Source organism: Notothenia rossii (genome assembly GCF_949606895.1).
Source record: "Notothenia rossii genome assembly, chromosome: 11".
NCBI classification, from domain to species: domain Eukaryota; kingdom Metazoa; phylum Chordata; class Actinopteri; order Perciformes; family Nototheniidae; genus Notothenia; species Notothenia rossii.
The window spans coordinates 6669115-6690933 of NC_136910.1; the positions used below are offsets into that span (position 1 = coordinate 6669115).

A 21819-nucleotide genomic window follows, 5' to 3' on the forward strand; every position below is an offset into this window, starting at 1 on the left:
CCAGCGCTTAGCTGCCCGGAGGAACGCCTGTCAGCAAAGGCCGATTAGGATCAGAGGGGTGGGGTGGCCGACTGACACAATCATCTTTAATAATGACTTTCAGAAAGCTGTCTGCGGCGGGCGGAGGCGCGCACCGACGCGGCCCGTCTCAAATTGAAACGTCTTTGATAGCTGTAGAGCAGAGGGACTGAATACAGCGTTCTGTCAAAACATCCTGCGCCCCGACAGCGGCTCTGACTGATAGGCCGAGCGTGAATGTCACGGGGGAGAATGGTAATTCACACGGCCAGATACGGAGACGGTAACGGTGATCTCTTAATGCATCTATGAGGGTGTATAGCTACTGAATTAACCCCCGTCCCCGTCCCCCCGTCACATGGAAGCGTCTCGCCCTTGACGGAGAGAGTCGGACATGTTTTCTGTCTCTCCTACCTGAGCGATCTGCAGCATCTCGGGGTTCAGCCTGTTGAGGTGCAGCATGAACTCTGCCAGGCCGATGAGGGCCAGCTGGATGGTGAACATCTTCCGGAAGGTCCAGTAGTCTGTGGCGTTGGGGAAGGTGTGCAGAGCCCACTCCTTCAGCATGCTGCGGGGCACCATGTTCCCCTGCACCTCCTTCAGGATGTCCCGCAGGACCTGGTGGTAGACAGGAGGGGAAGGGGGGGGTCAGCAGCTGATTTTGAGAGCCTCCAATGATCCTCTCTGTAACTGTGTGTATTCCACCAGTCAGTCTTCTTCTCCAGTGGCACCTTTCAGACATTCTTTCATGTACACAGTGGGCTAGCTTAATGCAGAGGCCAAGAGTAGATGATTAATTTAAAGCTTATATATTTTTTAGGTTATTGTATGTTACAGTCAGAGTGCAAAGAGTCTTAAAACAATGTATGCAATGCAGCCACTAAAAGCTTATACTAATATATTGGGGAGGTCTGGATGGGTTCATTTTTTTCATTTCATGGATAATTTAGGTCATTAACAGTGACAATTATCATTATTTTACAGTTCACCACCGTGAAGAAAAAACATCAAGAAGTAGCCAATCAGTCGAGGAAGGATGTATGTTGCATTTGAATAAAGAACGCATCTATTATCTGTGACTGGTTTATCTAGCAGCATGCAAATTCACTTTGATTGAGCAGACAAATCCACTAGCAAACTGTCCTTGTCACACTGAAAACCATGCATGTTTAAATCAGAATATTGTTAATATTCCTTATTAAATTATTCTTTATCTTAGACTAAATAAAAGCTTGTATCCTCAGCTAATGAAAAGCTGACGGCATGGACATAGTTTGATTCCTTGATGACACGGCTGCATGAAGCTACCGTTTAATTACAATTCAATCACCTGGGAGGAATGTCAACGCGGGCCATCAAATTAAGTCACACTTGTGCTGCATAATGCAAATGTGTTGTTATGATCCTCGTGTGTGTACCTGGTGGCTGGCCTGTGTGCCTCTGGCCTGCACCGTGGCCAGGCGATCGTAATATCTGGAGATGGGGTTGTCGTGTTCGATTCCTTTCTTGGCACAGCGCTGTTTGTAGATTTCCACCAGAGACAGAGACGAAGGGTTGTCTTCTACCAGACGCATCTGAGGCGACACTGCTACCACTCGGGGCACTGAGGGAGGGAGGGAGGGAGGGAGGAGAGAGGACACAAGTGGGAAAGAGAGGAGGGAAGAAATAGGAGTGGTAGTAGGGGAGGAGATGAAAAACAAGTAAGTCAGTAAACATTCGTGCCTGTTTTACCACAGTGTGAACCACCGGTCTAAACCTACATCTAAAATACTCCAGAGTCAAAACAGCTGCAGTGAAGGCGAGCCATCGCTCAACAACAACCAGGGTCAAAGGAGCAACAAATAAAAGACAGTCTAAACATTTACATACACTGGCACCAAGAATCAAATCTATAGCAGCAGCCATTGCAGTTGGGAGGAAATGGGTTGGAAGGGACCGCTGAATTCCCCGTCCATATTTCCCCTTTAACAAACCAATCAAGTGCATCAATTGAGAGTGGGCAAACATCTGGGCGGAGGAAAACCTCAAGGGGGCGACAGGAGAGGAAATGGCGCTTGAAAGGGGGATTGAGATTGTGTTTGTGTGGTGACAAAGGGAAGGAAAATGATACGGTCGCTGCCAATTGTTTTTTAGTTTACAGCAACACTTCAGGGGACTGAACACAGGGAGCTGGTATCAGAAGAACACATATGACAAATATGTGTACAAAAATAACTGATTTTTCCTATTTTGTTGACCAAAAACTCACATGGGGAGGAAGTAACTCGTAAAGTGAAACGTACAAAAAATAAATAATTTCAGTCAAAGTCCTCCCTAGTCCCTATATGACAGGGGTGTCCAAACTACGGCCCGGGGGCCAAATGCGGCCCACGGACCGTTTTGAATCGGCCCTCATCAAATAAAAAAAGTATAATGAAAGATGGCCCACAAATGAAACTTGTGCTTATATTGTACTTCTATATGCATGTAAACATATATTACATTGTATTCATGTGTTAAGACCACTTTTTAAATAAATTCAGTTAAAGTTGGAAACATTTTCTAACAAATCTTAAGAAAAAAGCCCAATGACTTATTTACACAACAAGCTTGAAATACACTCTTCCTATTTCTCCTTATTATAATCAATGTGAGATCTTTTGTAAGGGATGAGTTGCCAACACACACAAGCATCATGTACCTACTTCTGATTGATTTTGCTAACTCATAACTGAACTTATGAGGCAGTATACCTCTAGTGAGTGGCCCAGCCCTTCGTATATTTTTCAGCCCTAAGATATGACTTTCAACCCAATGCATCTGCGTCTTCCATTCTGGTCGTACCGGTGAAGAAGAGGTGTCTCTTGGTGGTCTCCTTCCTCTTCTCCAGACAGGGGTTGAGGAGGCGGAGCAGCTGCAGGACCCTCTCCTCTCGGCGGGACTCCGTCAGGCAGGCGTCGTTCATCACCAGGTACGGGTAGATCTTTCCGTTGTGGCCGCGGATGTAGAGACGACGGGCCGCCGTGTTGTGCTTCTGAACGATCTCCACCCGGGGCATGAACCTGGAGAGAGGGAAGAGATACATGATGTGGGAGAAATAATATGGAGGGATGATTCTACTTCCATATCACTTTTTTACCAAGTATTTTTTACTTGATACACTTTTGTAAAGAGTCCCTTACCGTGCGATCTTGATGTAATAGTGTGTGGGTTTGGGCATGAGGAACTCCCCGGGGATCTCCACCTCGGCCGTCTGAGCGGAGAAGTTGCTGAGGAAGCGGCACTTCTCCTCGATGAGGAAGAACTTGGGAAGCTGCTTGGTCTTGGCCTCCAGGATCTTGATCCACTTCTTCAGCTTTGAGATGAGATTGTGGAGCTTCATGGAGCCCGGCACGCTGAAGTCAAAGTCTGCCAGGGAAGGAGAGAGAAGTCGATGTTACAGCAAGAAACTCCTTATTCCCCTAACCCTTAACAAGTGTAACTATTGATGCATTTATTAAATATTTACGCAATGAGACTTTGATGATTTAACCAACATATTGATTTAGTGGGTAAAGACAAATAATCTGAAAAATGTACATTAATTAGTGAAACGTAGCCTTTACCACCGGGAATAGACAACCTAAAGAAAATATTACGATAGTCAAAATCTAACACGATATCTAATCTTATATAACTATATCGTTATAAAAAAAAAAGCCATTCGTGCGAGATCAGAATCCAACAGATAGCTTAAAACAACCAATCTAGAATATAGACATGTTTTTAATGAGCATTGTTATATGTTCAAGTGTTTTGGACCATTTCTCCTTCCTCCTCTCTGCAGGGGACAAAAGCCAACTCTATGCTCTAATCCATTTCTAGACTCACATCACGATATCGCACTATTCTCGACATGTAGCATGGCGGCCATGGTCCAAAAGAAGGGATAGAAAAAGACCCAATATGAGTAGTGGCCTAGTGATTTTTCTTTTTCTAAGTAGTTTTTGGGGCTAGACAGTGGCTGTGTTGGGGAGATTGAGTTTTTTCCCATGGCTAGGGATTGAAAAGCGCGAACTTGGCAATGGACTCTGCACCTCGGCTGCCAGCTGTAAACACTGAGCTCCCCTTAAGCCCAAACCTGGCCTAGTGAACTTGATGATTAAGTATCATTGGCTTAAAGCACACTGTGATATTCAACTGTAAAAACATAGATAGAAAATAAATGTGAAACTTGTACAAAAAATAAAAAAGCATATGCAGGTTCCAGTCATTTGAAAGTGACTGAAATTCTTTAAGTCTTTTAGGGGGGGGGGGGGGGGTCAACGTTTTACACTACCCCTCCCTAATCAACTATTCTTAAAATGCCCTTCAGCGGGACACTAACCCCATAAAGTGACCCAGTGGAGCTGCATTAGCTGCCAACATTACAGCACTTTAACAGCAGCTCCCATGTGTGTTTTTGTGTGTGTTTGACCTTTGACCTCCCCCGTGGAAATGCGCTCCCAGAGCTGTGCTATAACTACCAATGTGTTTCGAGGTAACCTTGCCAAATAACGTACATTTTAAAACACATGCAAGCAGCACACGCACAAGGGACAGGATTTAAAAGTGAGTCAAATAGATTAAGCAAAACAGAACCGAAATAAATATTGGAAAAGAGAAGTGAACGCTTATTGGTGAGGTGACACTTAAATGCAAACGCTGCAGGGCCTGTGTGAAACCGGTAAAGATTCATTCAAGTTACATCCGGGTGTTTGCTTTAGCGTTATTTACACAGTCAGACGGACGAAGAACACCTGGTTTTTCTCACAGTGATGGCCTCGGGGAGGGAGGTGGTTTTCAGAAACTCACATCTGGGAAATGCCCGATGTAAATACGCTGTTTCACTGTCGGCCACATCGCTGCAGCAGGGTGGGGAAGTGCCTTGCTTAAGGGAACTCCACGTATAAGTTATTCATTGCAGGCTCGAGGAGAAACGGTTTGCTCCATCAACCTAACCCCCCCCTCCCCCCCCCCCAGGCTGGGAGCTGATTAAATTAGGGCTATAAAAATGAGAGTCTTAAAGTATTAAATTCCTGTTTCAAGTCACAACTCATATTGCACGTAACGTATTGTGATGGGCTGCAGCAATAACAACGGAAGAAGGGGAGCCAGGCAGGGTTTCCATTTTAGAGTAAAGCCCCCAGGACATCTCTGTCACACACACACACACACACACACACACACACACACACACACACACACACACACACACACACACACACACACACACACACACACACACACACACACACACACACACACACACACACACACACACACACACACACACACACACACACACACACACACACACACACACACACACACACACACACACACACACACACACACACACACACACACACACAATGAATCCATGAAACTGCAAGGCCATTTCAAACCAGCTCAATCTCTCCCAGAGTGAGACCTCCTAATGCTTTAAATAAGCCCTTTAAAACAGCCAATGTTCTTTTCGGCGCGACCCTATTTCGCTATCCGTCTGCCTGCAATTCTCCTGCCTCGATAGCGGAGGGAAAATTGAAACGGTCCTAAAGAATTGCAACCCGACAACAATTCGGCACCATAAAAGGGTATAATGCTTACAAATAGACAAAGCGAGGCTTGGAGGAAGAAAGTAATATCATTCCGTCTCGATCAGATATAAAGCATGTTACCTGTTTAAATCTAAAGATGGCTGCACGTACGACTCGGGCATTATTACAACTCGTAAAAATACAATGTATTAAAAGCAGTAAACATGCTGTAACACAAGAGCAAAGAAGGCCTTTTAGTAAACAAATGGTAAACATTAGGGCTGCCTGATATGGGAAAACTTCTACATTGATAATACTTTGACTGATATTGCAATAAAGATTGATAGTTTAGAATCTCAATGAAACACATGTGAATCTAATAGTGTATATTTTTAAGAATCTTAGTCCATAGTATTAAATGTGTAGGCCCGGATATATCTGCAGCTCCAAAATACTTATATACTCGCATTTAAAAGGGACCCGATTGTGCTCATGTTCAGGTTCATCATTATTTGACATTTATTGTGCTCGCTGCTATTTGAGTTTTGCAGTAGTCTGAATAACATCGTAATAATTGTGCAGTCCTAACAATGATTTCACCTTCTTTGGAGCTTTAACTATACTTAACATAGTGTGAGAATATGAGGTTTAACACAAAGTAAAAAAAAATACAGAGGTGTTTTGTTGAAAGTGCCGTGCAGCCGCAGGAGCAGAAGACAGTTATTTTCAGTCCCGCTCAACTCGTACTTGACCCCTGCTCTATGAGTGAGCGGCGGGAATAAGATGCCGAGACACACAGCGTAGTGTGGGAAGCCTCCAGGTTGACCTCTGACCTGTGTGCAGAATCCAGCGCTGCTGCTCTGCCCTACCTGATAGACCACACACAGCAGACGCTCTGCACTTCAGGAGCAAATTATGGATCCACACTCTGGAGGTGGGTCACCTCTGTAGAAAGAAGCATCATTCCCTCATGGACTGCCCTGGTTCCTGACTCAGTGTGGGGGGGTGTGTGTGTGTGTGGTGGGGTGGATTCAACTTAACTTTATCTGATCGGTGAGCTGAAGTTTGGAGTGCAACAAAGGTCAACGCAGCAGAAGAAAGTAGGTGTTCTGGTTCAAATTAAAAACTTACGAGTAACAACCAGCTGAAGGTGCCTAGCCAAACTTCTTAACAGAATCACATTGAACTATGGTGAATGTCCTTAACATAACAAATGACTAGTTAATAAGCACGGAAGTAAGAAGCCAAGAAGAAGCTCTGGAACACATCCGCTGCTAAAACAGTAACTCATGCAAATAGCATTGGCCGTAATTGGATTTGAATGCCTCCCCGCTGCCAAACGTTATGTGTGCACACATAAACCCACATTTTCCGGACCACAAACCCTGTGAAAGCGCGTGAGCCACTAACTCGGTTCGGGGGAATGGGAGCTCGGCTGCTCGGCTCTGTAAACCCTGTTTGTTCCGCTCGGGAGGCTTGTGTGGTTTCGGTCTCTGTCGGCCTTGCTCCCATGATGCAGCTGGGTAGCGGTGGTCTGGTGACGTGAGCACAGCTGGCACCGCGACATCTGGGAGGATTCACCAGCAGGACGATCACTATTGTTTGTGTTGTTCTTTGCACGTGCCGTTTCCATGTTTTTTCTCGCAAATACCGCAACACCTGTCTATATGTCATTCCCATAGATTACTATCTGTTAATCTCCCCTGTAATTGTATAAGATTACCAGCTCTGGTACACCCATAAATGGCTTTTTTTCTCTGAGTCACTAGAGTTTCTTTTCCTTCACTCTCAGTCCTTGTCCTCCGATATCCCAGGGCCAAACACATTAGCTATATTGGCCACTTTAAGACAAGTAGAGGTGGAAAGCATTAGACAGGGAGGGGGGGGGGGGGGGGGAGTGTCTCTGTGGAAATGCAATAAAAAGTAGAGGCGGCCCGAGTGTGATCCAGCGGACATGTATGTGCAGTCAGTCCGTGCGAGTGGAAAGGAGAGAGCAAAGTTTATTTGAGCGCTTGAAAGCTGCAGACGGTTCTCGTTTAAACCCAGTCTAGTGAACTGTGGTTCAACTCCCTCATGTAATGTAGGAAAACAGACACGTGGCTTCCAGAAACAGGGGAATGATTGTGGAGAGGGAAATGTCTCAAAGGGGGGATTTGGCTGGGATCGAGCTGCACCTGTTCAGCGTGAATATGAAATCTGAACATGCAGGCCAGAAAGACTCAAAGCCTTATCAATGGCTTACAAGCAAAAGACGTGACAAATGATTTTCAAATGTTTCATCCAGAATTGGGCAAGAGACCGCCTTTCCCTCCAGAGTGTTTTCCAAATCCACATTTTTCTAGGTTACATCAGCTCTGAATGCATCGGTGACTTCATTTTAAGGTAGACAACAAAGTACAGATATGAACAGCACAAGATAAGAAATAATGAACAGGTTCAATATATAGCTAGAAAGGCCCCTGTCGCATTATTTAAACGTCTAAATATCTTAAGTGTAGACATAGTGATACTTTGGGTTACTCAACGTAACCTTGGTTCTTTGATAACAGATCGAGGTGCGTACGCTATTGGGGATTTTCTCAGCTATCAGGATTAAACATGTAGCTACTTCAAGCCACAGGCTATCTTTAATTCACGCTATCAAAGGGTCACCTCAAAGGCAACATGGCATTTGACATTAGACTAACAACTCAAGGCATCTACAGCGATGACTACAACGACATGGGTAGTTAATGCTGGCAATGCAATGGCTTTCTCTGTAACGAGAACATAATAGATACCCTTCCATTGTTGTGAACTAACATACAACAGGATAAGTGTTTCATCTCTATGCCACGGTAGCTTTAGTAGCAATACACTCTCAAATGTTATTCTCTTCCAATATTTTATGAGCTACATTCACTTTCGGAGCAGCAAACAGCCCGTTAACAATGTTTGGTTCGCTGACAAAGAGGAACAAAACTGTAAGCGCAACATCCAGCTCCAACCACAGTTATACAGCACTTCACTGGTGCTACTGCTACTTAGCCTAACTGGGCTTTCACTACATTCACATTTTAATATAAAAAGGGCCAAGAAAGCCCAGTGCCAATATGGTGGAAGTCATTGTTCTCAGTCTCTAAGGGACTGTTAGTCTATAAAACCTGCTTTGAGAACCCATTTTACTTTTATATAAGCAGCTGCCAAAACATTTCATTACAGTTCAGTATAGAGATGTTTTACAGACTTTTAAACTCTGAAGACTTTTACAACAGTGTTTCATCATTTCAGCTGAGCCAAGAGCACTCTAGACACATCACTGTGGAGCTGCAGCAGTGTAGAAATGCAGCTGACTGGAGTATAATCAAATCCAGTGTGGGCGTGTGCAAACAGTGTAATAAAGACACACACTGACTCACACGCATACCTATTTCTGACCAGTCACCACCTCTAACCCATCCCTAAATCAAATCATCTGGTTGGTGAGACCTTAATTACGTTGCAGCACACCAACGCTCCCAGCTTCTCAACAAAGCAGTACAGATTTGAGCTAAGTACAGGTATAATGTAACCAGTTCATTATCGACAGATGCCATTTGGGTACCCGTCTCATCAACTTTGGGTTAACCATGAGAGTGACGTGTTTGACTCTTTCCCCACTGTGAAACACCAAACATAGTTGGAAGAATAACACAAACACTGCTCTGGTTAACTGTGAGGTGGCTGGAGTCTGGCTCAAGGGTGAAAGGCAAACAGGTGCTGCTGATTTCACAACCTGGGCCATTGTCTCACCTTTCAAACACAATAAAAACAGACTTTTTTTAGGTTGGTTGAAAACGTATGACTATGTCTCTTTCAATTTCCAAGTGGTACGGTATGACGTGGATGCAGAAAGGTGAAGCACGGATGCTTAAAGTTAACATAGCTGACATTCATGAAACTAGAGTGTTAAAAACAACAAAGTAAACACAGAGAAAAAAAAAAAAAAAGGCTCTTCCACACTTCTTCCTGTCTTTTTGTACGGTTGTATTTACAACTGCATGATTTGGAAGAAATTGTTGATTGCTATGATTTTTGACTGATATTGCAATTGTGGTATAATTGGCGATACAAAATCGAATAGATGACTAACACCTATGTCACTTCTGGGCGAAAATGAAAGCTCCGCCCACTTTTGGGGGAAAACGACGCTGTCATTTGAACGGCGGTCAATACAAATTCTGAAGTTTTTGCCAATCCGATCAGAAATGTAAGAAAACGGTGGATTTCTGGGTCTTCAAAGAGCCCGATTACGATGGCCAGACAGGCAAACAATTACATTAACTCATTGGAAATCAACAATCGGGCTCGTTATGTGGTTAAATTAAAATCAGGAGGCGAGGCCGTAATTTCGCCGGCCGTTACTCCCGTGGGCGAGACGGAAAATAATAGTTGTATCATGCCAACAAGCTGCTGTGTCGTTTATTGCACCTGAAACATTAAAACAAATCCAGAGTTACGTTTTTCTGTATTTCCTCTAAGAACAAAGGACAGTAGAAGAAGAGCTCTGTGGCTTCAGGCTTGACCGCCGTTCAAATGACAGCGTTGTTTCCCCCAAAAGTGGGCGGGGCCGTAATTTTCGCCGCATCTATGGACATCCATCGCCCACTGCTGTATTTAACCATATATCGAGCCTGATTGTCGTTCCAATGATTTAATGTAATTGTTTGCCTCGGATTGGCAGAAACTTCAGAATTTGAATTGACCGCCATTCAAATGACAGCGTTGCTTTCCCCTAAAAGTGGGCGGGGCCATCATTTTTGCCCGGAAGTGACATAGGTGTTACTCTCATCTATGATCACTTTTTTAAATTATTAAAAAATATACTGCTTTTAGGCCTATACCTCTGCAGAAACATACCTTAGTCTAGATTTGTGTCCAGCCTTAGGTTTATATTCATTCAAAAGCCGACCCACCTGTAGTGAACTGTCCCTTCATCTTCTGGAAAACGGGGTCCTGGGCCGTGGCCTTTGCTCTGCGGGCCAGAGACTCGGAGGCGGCGCTGGAGAACATGGTGGAGACGTTAGGGACGTTCTCCAAGCCCACTCCGAAGGTGCTGACCAGCTTCTTCACAAAGTTCAGAGTGTGAGGAGTGATCTTGGCGTCGGACACGGCGCCGCTCTTCTCAAAGGCAACGGAGTAGCATTTAGCCAGACCCTGCTGGAGCTGCCTCAACACCTGCAGAGAGGAGGAAGAGGAACCAGGAGATTTGGTTAAAAATATATAGTGAATTATTTGGAATTCTGACTGTAGCTGCAGAAAAAAGCATTAACTAGAAAACGGCTCAAACCGGAACATCCTATCGCTTGACATCTGGTCTGATACAATCCGTTACATATTTGTTATGGATAGAATCACTTTTCCCCACAAGGTTCAAACGTTGAAAAAAAACAGACTTTGTTGGATTTAACTTATTTACACTGTCCGATTTTTTTTCCAATTACAAAAAACGCCTGTATACTTATTAAATGTTTTCTCAGTTTCTATTTAAACTATGTGACCACACACACACACACACACACACACACACACACACACACACACACACACACACACACACACACACACACACACACACACACACACACACACACACACACACACACACACACACACACACACACACACACACACACACACACACACACACACACACACACACACACACACACACACGGTGATGATGGCTTCTCGGGCCCTGTGTGCCGGTGGAACCAAGCATAGAGCCTGCAGCTGCTGCCGAGTGCCCCAAACCATCACAGATAATCACACACACACTCACACACCGGCAAACTTCCGGCCCTAAATCCCTTTCCCCATCTCACACCCTCACCGCCACCATCCATCACCTGTCTCAGCCTGCTGCCTCCTTCTCCCAGTCCTCTCCTCCACCCACAGAAAACAGACACCTTGCATGTATTCTGCCGAGCATGGCTTTAAGAGTTTGCAACAGCATCAAGCTCATTTATGACCATCGTGTCCGGGCTACATCCTACAAAATCAGATCTTCATCTGCTCCATATATCTGGAAACAACTCCCAGTAAAGTGCAGGTTTGATGTAACGCTTACTTACTTCTTTTAAATCCAGGCAGAAGACTTTTGATTTTTGATTTGCCACTGTCTTTTGCCACTGTATTAAATCAATAAATACATCAATAATACATATTTATATTATCAATGTTCAGTAACTTTTTTGGTTGGTATTTTATACCCATCTTATTCTATTTTAATTTGTTTTAAACTAGTTTCATGGCTTTTTAATAATTTTGTAAAATGTAATTTGATGTGTTTTCTTGTAAAACACTTTGAATTGCCTCGTGTTGAAATGCCTTTATTGCCACAGGTGTACAATGGAGCATAAATAAACACAGTAAGATGAATACAGTTGTATATTATATATTAATATGTTTATTATAAAACTATTAAAAACGCTGCTAGAAAGGCAAAGGGCAATTGAAGCTGACTAGCCAACACAAAAAGGGATTTGAGAATATACGAGCAAAACAATTATAAATCAATCAACATATTCTGCCATTAACGAGTTCAACACTAGCTCAGTGTGTGAATGTGCGATGTCGAGGACCCTATGAACCGTCAGGTCGGGATCACACCTCAGATCAAACCGATGTGTCGGCCCACCAGAGAGACAGCGTGACACACTTACACACACTCCTGCGTTCACACTTGTACACACACATGCATTTACAAGTCTCACAAGCTATTGTCTTCTCACCGTCTGAAAACCCACGCGCTGTTAGACACACAGAGAAAAAACAGCAGCTTTGTTCTTCTCACCTCCTCGTGCCAGTTCTCCCTGAACCACACCATCTGGTCCACGATGCCCTCCAGGGAGGAGAGCAGCGTGGGGTGGAGCTCGCGCTGCATGTGCATGATGCGGCTGCAGCGCCACATGGGAGCCGTGGCTCGGATGGGTCCGGGGTCAGAGGCCCCCGAGTGAGGCTGGGCCCCCACTGAGCTGGGCTGCTGCTGACCTGAGGAATCTGGGGAGGTAGAGGAGGTAAGGATGAGCGGTGGAGACAGAGATGTGAAGAGACAACGAAGGAGAACTCAATAGGGTCGGTCAGGTTGTTTTATTTTTTGTATTACTGCAGAATTAGATTCCATTCTATTCCTATGTAAATACTGCTTTTGTATTATTTCAAATATTTTTTAATGCTATGTATGCACCATGACATCAAGTCAAATTCCTCATACGTGTAAACCTATTGTAAAGCTAAAATAAAATATCCTTACTAGTTGCTCACCCCAATGTTATTTATTTTGTTTCTGTTAATTTTGTTTCTGGGAGATTTACTGCAAAGGTCTAAGGACAGAGGGTACAGCGTTAAGCCCCCTAAGCAAATGTGTAATCTGTGATATCGTGGTATGAATACACATGTAATGAAATAGATGCTCAGATGGGTGAAAAGTCAACACATTACAGTCGGCCGTGTTAGCTTACCACTTTTGTAGCGCTCCCTCTGCTCGATCTTGAGCGTCAGGTAGAGGGTGCGGATGGGGAAGTAGACAGCCTGCGGGTACACTCGTCCCACCTAGCAGATAAAAGAGGGTCACAGATTACATTTCAAAGATTCCCCCTCAGGACCACAATGGGGGCGGGGGGGGGGGGAGATACAGCGTGTGCATGTGTGTGTCAGAGAGCAATCATACTGATACAGCCAGAGACTCTGCTGTAACACACGCAGTGTTTGAAGCTCAGAGTCAGGGGAGTTAGTGAAGTTAAAAACACGCCATGAATGAATTAGAAAAAAACTGAATGTGCTTGATGATGAAATTGCCCTGAGGACTTTCCCGAGAAGTCACTGACAGCAGTGGAAGGCTTAATGGTTGAAGTCAGGGCGTATAAAAGATTTTAAGTTTGGCAACACATTGCTAAATCACTTCTCCAACTTGGTGGAGGAGGTTCCTTTGATACGTGAAGCAGCAGGTGCGTGCGCGGAGTGATTTACATAAATCTGACGCAGGTCACAGTTCATTGAGAAGGCACGATTGGTTAGCTGCATAGCCTGTTGGACTGCGTTTAAACTAGATCATATTCTGAAATCTCTTTCCACTGGGGATGTCTGTAATGTAAATGTCCCCTCTGTTGGACTAATAAAGGTGTTCTGATCTCCTGCAAGTATATCAAGAAATGAACTAAATGTTTCAAAGAAAGTAAGCAAGCATACTTTGTAGATGTTTTCTTTTCTTCTTCAGTTTGTCATACTGTAGTCTGAATGGCTGTTTAACATTAATGTTGGGGAAATATTTTCCAAGGCCCTTAACTTTGACCCAGTGTATCAGTTCTGTCCTGACTGAGCACACACACCTGTAACCTGGGCTGCTGTGCTCTCAGTGTTCTGTCTCCCTGTTCCTGCCTGTTGGCGTCAGCTGATAGAGGTGTTATGATTATATCTTGTTATGCAGCATGTTGATTCTTCTCTCTGAACTAGCTGAATACATGGGTCTGGGGTAGATCTTCAGAATTGACGTGGCAACTCTACCGTGAAGTCAGAGCCTCTGACTCTTTGACTTGTTTTGTGAATTCTCCGGCCGAAGCTCCAAATAAACCCATCAGTGTTTGCCATCAAAGCTCCAGCTCTCCCCCTGTCTCTCTGAGTCGGTCACTCTTCCTGCATTGCTACACAGAAGTTTCTCCCACAATTACCGTAATTTTCGGACTATAAGCTGCGCCTTTTTTTCCCATTTTTCGAACCTGCGGCTTATATAACGGTGCGGCTAATCTATGGATTTTTACAGCTAACGGCCACTAGGGGACCTCCTAAATCTATGGATTTTACAGGTTACAGTCCACCACCTTTAACTCTATGGGCTCTATGGCCGGTCCGCGCCCCCCACCTTTAAGCGGCGGGCTCCAGCAGGAAAAGCTGGAGGCCGGAAAAGAGTGAGACAGGTAGCGCGCAAGAGTAAAAGTGGTACCGAGAGTGGTACGAGAGACAGAACGAGAGCAAGACAGACAGACATTACGAGAGCGAGACAGTTTGTCCCCGTACCACTGGTTGAAAACCACTACTGTAGATCACTGCCGGTACGTGCGCTGGGAGCGCACCGTTTGAAAGTTGAAAAGTGTGTGTGTCTGAAACGCTATGTGATACAGTACAGTTTACACAGCACATGTTCTGTAGCTACTATTGCACTAAATGGTAACACTTGAATACGTGATGCAAATATGCAACTTGTTTGTTGAAATGTTAATAAATGGGAGCTTCCTCAAACAGCCATCTCTTTCCCGACAATCCCCTCTGTGCACGAACCCTTATGGTAATTAAACATTAAAACACCTGCGGCTTATAGTCCAGTGCGGCTTATATATGTACACATCATTCAATTTAGCTGTTATAGTCCGAAAATTACGGTAAATTAGGTACGGAAGGGGGTTTATAATGACCTAATTCAACTGTTTTCCTCTAGTTTTTTAATCAGCCCTTTTTAGTTAAAACATGTGTGCATGTAAATGGTCTGAAAAGGCTAAAATCCCAAACTCCTTCCAGAGGGAGTTTCTCTCCCGTGCTGCACACAGGCAGTATGAACACATTAAAGATCTTTTTGAACATTAAAACATGTTCCAATAGAGGCACAAAATACAAATATGAACCTGAAAACGAGCAGAATAGGGCCCCTTTAACCATCTTGAACATGCAGTAGAAGCTCTGAACAGATTCCCAAATGCTTTACGTGGCTGTAAATACCAATTACTTCGAAACCTGTCACCAAAGGACATTCAATTTCATAAGAGGGCAACCGCTGCGACACATGGCAAACAGAAACTGTAAAGGAATCACCTCTTGAATATGAGAGGTAGACTCAACTCGACACTGATACATTTGTGTGTGTGACATTTGGCTATCTCTGCGACGGCACAAAGCGAGAGCCTAAAGGAAGAACATGAGCTGTGACGGAGATCCCTGGATCGAGCAAAAGCTTTTATAACATTTTTTAAAAAGGGCTGGTCTCAAAGAAAATGTTTTTTATATTTATATGATTTAAAGGGGGACATGGATATAGAAATGTGGAAGTATAATCGTACTTAATGCTAAGTGTCATATCCAAGAGATTCTTATGAAAGGTTTGTTTAAAACATGTGGTTTGGCAATATACAGTTTACATATCTTTTGGACATGATACACCAGGTTATAGAGATGTCAAATGTTATTAAATGTCAGAAATGACGAGTGGAATGACAAGGCAAATAAGCAAGTTGTACAAAATAAATAAAACAGATCTTAAATCTTGTCTCTAGCCTGGTTTTAAGCCCACGAGGACCAAACCACACGGTCTCTCAGGTTTTGCGGCTGGCTGAAGTTACAGAGCTACTTGATCCCTCTGTGCGCCTGCAGGGAAGAAAGAGATACCTCAACATTTCAACAACAACACTGAGCTCGCTACGACTTACAGCGGGTCGAGGTTGGATGGTGGTGGTGGTGGAGGAGAGAGAAGGAGAAAGACAGAGAAGCTGCTTTCTTCATATTTCCGCCTGAGGCTAAATGGATTTTTGGAACCTGTAATCTTTCTCTGACATCCTTCTCAGGTCATCAGACGAACTCTCAAACTGCACAAATCAACACGGCAGATCTCCATTTTTTTTTTAAAAGAAACTCATCTCACTCATAACTCAGGACTGTTCATGGAGAGTCAGCAGGAGACAGATGGGATTAACTAACTGCTCGAGCCTTGGCAGTGTGGAGAGGATAGGGAAGGGAAAAACAAAAACTATTGACCTCCATCTAGGAAACTTTTCTACTCCTTAGTGGGAGTTAACGCAGCTGTGGAGCACCTTCAGCCATCACCAAGTTGGTTCAACCATTAAATGTGCAATCACATACATATTACGGAACATGCATTGATTGCTAGTTTCTACATTGCACACATATTACACATTAATACACCCCTATGACACTATCGCTACACCCCAGAACACCATTATTACACCCATGTTACACTAATTTTACACCGGTATTACACCCATGTTACACCGGTATTACACCCATGTTACACCGGTATTACACCCATGTTACACTATTTTTAAACCCGTATTATACTGTTATAACAACCCTTTTACACCATTATTAAACTGGCATTTTTGTAATCCATTTCCTGTTTGTCTTGTTTTACCCCGGCTGACATTTCATTAAATCCACTATTTTAATTTTCCCTATATTACCCTATGCCCTGTAGGGCGTCCTTGGGTGCTATGAAAGGTGCCCCCCAAATAAAATGTATTATTATTATTATACCCAAATTACACAAATGTAACAGTTATTTCACCTATATTACACTTGTATGATCCCCATATTTTACCCAAGTAACAACAATATTACGACCCTCTTAAGACTTTTATTAAACCAATTGTACACATGAAGACAGGCTGTCAAATGATTGTTTCCCCCGGGACACAGACAACCATGTAAGGGTTAAATGATCTTTTGTGCCACAGCTTCTAGTAGAAAAATCAACGGTCGTAAAATAAATATAAGAACATATAAGCTACCCATATCTGTGAGGTAAATATAGGGACATTTGCACAGTCCAATCCAATCCACTTTATTTCTATAGCACATATTAAAAACAGAGGGTTTACCAGCAAACATAACATTATAATAAAAGATAATATTACAATAATAGATAAAAGGCACACATAAGAATTAATACAAGGCTATGGACAGACAATGAAAGCATAAAAATCGATAAAACATCGCTCGAACTGACTCGAAAGCGAGGGGAAAAGAGGTGGGTCTTTAGGCGGGACTTAAAAGTTTGGAGGCTGGGCGACAATTTGACATTTGGGGAGGGGGGGGGGGCAGGTCGTTCCAGAGCCTGGGGGCTACGACTGAGAGGGCTTGGTCTCCCCTGGTCTTTTTCTTGGTTTCAGGGAATACCAGCCGCAGCTGATCAGCCTATGCATTTATACAATTTCCCGCATTTCTGTTTATCCCTAATATTTTTAAATTCTAAATATTGCATATAAAGTCATTTTATCAGTGCTGAAAAACAGACATTTTTAAAGTAAAAAAAAAAGTCTAAAAATGCAGGACTAGAGTGAGGAGTACCGGAGAGTTCTATGTGGCGGCTAACAGCAGCATTACAGATGAAAGAGCAAGGGAGGCAGAGAGGAAGAGGAGGAACCAGAGATCAACCCGCTAATGGGAAGATAAGAAATGTCATATTTTGGCACAGCTGAAGAAGGGGGGAGAGGGTGAGCGGGAGACAGCGAGAGACAGCGAGAGACAGCGAGAGACAGCGAGAGAGGCTGGGTGAGACACTACGATAACTTCTGATTCATCTTCCCGCCTGCCCCCGGGCGCTCGTCTTCTCACCTTCATCAATATTTCAATTTTTTAAACATCCCGCCGCCATAGAGAAACTGTAAATAATTCAGGCGGGAAGGCAGAGACAAAGCCTGCCGTGCATTAAGATGTGGTTTACCCTTTAGATGGGGAAGAAGATGGAGGAGGAAGAAGAACGACGTGTCAACCTTTTAACCTCAACTCATTACGGGGTGAGGAGGAAGACCAGAGGAAGGACGGGTTCCTCTACAGAGGGAAAACCTCTACAGTCACCCGTTGACATTCATTCATAAATATGCAGAAAGGCAGGTGCTGGTTATCTCACTCCGCTGCAACAAAGAGGTCACAACTTTGAGCCTTGGAACAACCGTGTGTCCTAAAGGTTCTCTAGATGGATCAACCCCCACACACGATTAAAACACAACTGCAGATGATTCTTTGTGTGTTACCAGTGTTTCTCTACTTCAATGCTAGGTTGAATTAAGCTTGTTCCTCAATGCACTTATCAAACCATCAGCGGGATGCTTCCTCTTTATCTGAATGCTAAAATGTTGAGGATTCCTAAATAAAGCATGATAAACTTTCTATCTATCTTTTTATGATACTCATTTAATAAGAGCTGCGCGATATGGGGAAGGGAAATTTGATATGAAGTCAAATATCAAAAAATAAACCGATTTAAGAACTCAGTTGTGTTTTCCCACTGCTTTTATACATATACCGTAATTTCCGGACTCTAAGGCGCACCTGAATGTAAGCCGCAGCAGCTAAATTGAATGATGTGTACATATATAAGCCGCACTGGACTATAAGCCGCAGGTGTTTGAATGTTTAATTACCATATGTAAGGGTTCGTGCACAGAGGGGATTGTCGGGAAAGAGATGGCTGTTTGAGGAAGCTCCCATTTATTAACATTTCAACAAACCAGTTGCATATTTGCATAACGTATTCAAGTGTTAGCATTTAGTGCAATAGTAGCTACAGAACATGTGCTGTGTAAACTGTACTGTATCACATAGCGTTTCAGACACACAAACTTTTCAACTTTCAAACTTAAACGGTGCGCTCCCAGCGCACGTACCGGCAGTGATCTACAGCAGTGGTTTTCAACCAGTGGTACGGGGACAAACTGTCTCGCTCTCGTAATGTCTGTCTGTCTTGCTCTCGTTCTGTCTCTCGTACCACTCTCGGTTCCACTTTTACTCTTGCGCGCTACCTGTCTCACTCTTTTCCGGCCTCCAGCTTTTCCTGCTGGAGCCCGCCGCTCAAAGGTGGGGGGCGCGGACCGGCCATAGAGCCCATAGAGTTAAAGGTGGTGGACTGTAACCTGTAAAATCCATAGATTTAGGAGGTCCCCTAGTGGCCGTTAGCTGTACAAATCCATAGATTAGCCGCACCGTTATATAAGCCGCAGGGTCGAAAAATGAAAAAAAAAAGGGGCGGCTTATAGTCCGAAGATTACGGTAATAATATAATAACAAATTACTAGCTTTAAAAAAACGTTTTCCAACATTCCAACTGAACACAAAAAAAGAATATATATAAATACACATGTATATGATCTGATGTATTATTGCCTTGCGATGGACATTGTTATGTGATGTGCAAAATGGCAGGAAATTGCGATAGAAAATGTGTTATATATGCGGGGTCTCACCCTCTCTGTCTATCCATACAAAAGCACCGGTGAGCAGGTGAATACACCAAGTTAAAACACCAATAACTCCACTACAAGCTCCAGCGTACGCCCACCACCGATAATGAATACAAACAAAAAGCCTTGGCTCCTACAGTGTTTCTCTACTATATGTTGTGCAGAGCTACATCCACCTCTCACTTGTATTTCAAAACCTCTTCTCTCTTCTCTTAACCCTCCCCCCCACCTCTCTCTCTTTCTCATCCTCTCCACTATATCCCTGCTCTGCTGAGAGGACGATTGTTTGCTTTAGCACACTACACTTTGAAGATTACCCTCTTCAAATTGTGCGGAAATAATACTCCATTAAGAAAAGCAAATTAGTCTTCCGTTTAATTACCAGCTCTGTTCCTGCAGTGCGGGTGTGTACCATATTAACTTTATAATCATTTCTTGAACAAATAATTTAAAAAGCAATCCACCGGGGGGACTGATGGAAGCCAATGAATGGCTGTAAAAGGGACAGTGAGAGAACCTGAATGCTTCATTTGGTAAATAGGAAGCAGGGGAGAGGCCACTTTGGCGTGAATGCAGTTCATTTATCTTGATTAGAAAGACGAGCATGGGCACTATTGCACACACAAGTGTTGCCCCAAATGGATTACAAAATTAAATTAAAAAGCAACAAAGGGGAGATTACTTTTCAATGCTGTGTTTTTAATTTATAAAGAGTTGAAAATCAGGGCCAAGAGCCTTTTGGCTTACGCGTAATGGACATCTAGATCTGTTTATGTGATTTAGTGAAAGCCTCACCTGGCTGATTAAGTTGAGCAGAGGTTTTCCTTCTGATCCCACCAGGCAGGTCAGGAGCTGCGGTATCCATGCCAACCACTGGATAGGCGGGACCCCGATGCAGTATTTGTCCACAGCGTCCGCTAAAGTGTTCTTGTCATCGAAGCTGAGCAGCCACAACACCTACAGATGAAGGGAGAAGACACAATGTGTGAGAAAGGAAAGGAAGGATACTCATTTTATCGGACTAGTCCTTGTGACGTTAGCGCGTTTCGTTCCACACTGTTTTGGAAAAAATGAAAAATGTTGAGTATTTTGACAAATATTGCAATCGCCATATGATTTGTTTTAAAAGATTATTTCCATTTCCATTAAAAAAATATATTAAAATGATCATGATGTGTTTTTTTTTAAAGAGGATCTTAACCAGTGAAGGATTTTGATGGAGGTCAGTGGAAAAGCGTTTGTAGGTTGGGACTTCTCTTCACATTGCACTAGTCAAAATTGCGAGTTTGATAACATTTGGATGAATTGTGCAGCCCTATACCACACTTCAGTCCGGTAATCGGGGTATGCACCTCTGGTTTGTTTGAAGTATTGAATGAAACAACAGCCAAAAGGCTTTGAACTCTTAGCAAACAAGGAGTTGTGTTTGGTGACTGCACATGTGGAGCCCCATACTGACAAAGAAGAAAGGAATAAACAAACGCAGCTCTCAAGGAAGTATCATTAACATGTTCTAAAAATGTCTCAACAGAGTAAATACTTTTAGACACCATGTTTAAAGAGGTAAGGTCTCTGTTATCCATCAGACCCTCACTGCTGCTGCCCCCCCCCCCCCTGGCTCTGTCACAGCAGGAGAGCAGAGACATCCTGGCACCATCTCTCTGATCGAAGCAGAGCCAATGTGGAGGTGTGCATCTACATTATGATGAATACATTAACCCCACTCAAACCCCCCAGGCTCTCTACACAGACTGTGTATAATTACTGATAATGACCGGGCATCTCACTTCACCCCCCAGGAGTTAGCACTGCCAACCGGGCTTGCCAGCACATTAACAGGGTGGGGGAGGGGCTCCAAAATAAACATTTAACTGGGATGTGAAGCTGGCGGTGGCTCTTATCAGAGCAGATGATGGTAGTGATGCGTTCACATTTATTATTACCCAAGCCTGAGTCTTAGAGGAAGCTGCTCTGTGGACGAGTCTCTCTAATCTAGTCTTTTTTATTTCTAAAATCCCTACAGCTCATAGATAAATAATGTAAACAAATATCCAGTTTGCTAAAGTGTTGTAATGAAGCAAAAACGAATTTGCGATAATTTGTTCATTGTATTAAAGTATTTTTACTCAAGTTCTGAACTTAAGTACACGTTGTATGTTACCATATACCAGTTACTTTATAGAATCAGATTATGAGCCAATTCAAAATACAAATAAACCAATATATATAATCATATTGACAGTACTCCATCCTATCATTCAATCATATTACATATAACTATGAGG

General features: G+C 43.4%; 1 protein-coding gene across 4 annotated transcripts in view; it reads right to left on the reverse strand.

Annotated features, from left to right (window-relative positions):
* Positions 1 to 21819, reverse strand: part of trrap (transformation/transcription domain-associated protein) — a 116397-nt gene that overhangs the window by 6324 nt on the left and 88254 nt on the right. For all 4 annotated transcript variants that reach the window (XM_079657576.1, XM_079657575.1, XM_079657574.1 and 1 more), the window contains 8 exons: positions 20330 to 20491; positions 13037 to 13127; positions 12370 to 12575; positions 10490 to 10751; positions 3180 to 3405; positions 2842 to 3059; positions 1437 to 1621; positions 433 to 636 (listed from right to left, as the gene is read on the reverse strand). In XM_079657576.1, the coding sequence (XP_079513702.1) occupies positions 433 to 636; positions 1437 to 1621; positions 2842 to 3059; positions 3180 to 3405; positions 10490 to 10751; positions 12370 to 12575; positions 13037 to 13127; positions 20330 to 20491 (1554 nt within the window). The remainder of the gene's footprint in view (positions 1 to 432; positions 637 to 1436; positions 1622 to 2841; positions 3060 to 3179; positions 3406 to 10489; positions 10752 to 12369; positions 12576 to 13036; positions 13128 to 20329; positions 20492 to 21819) is intronic.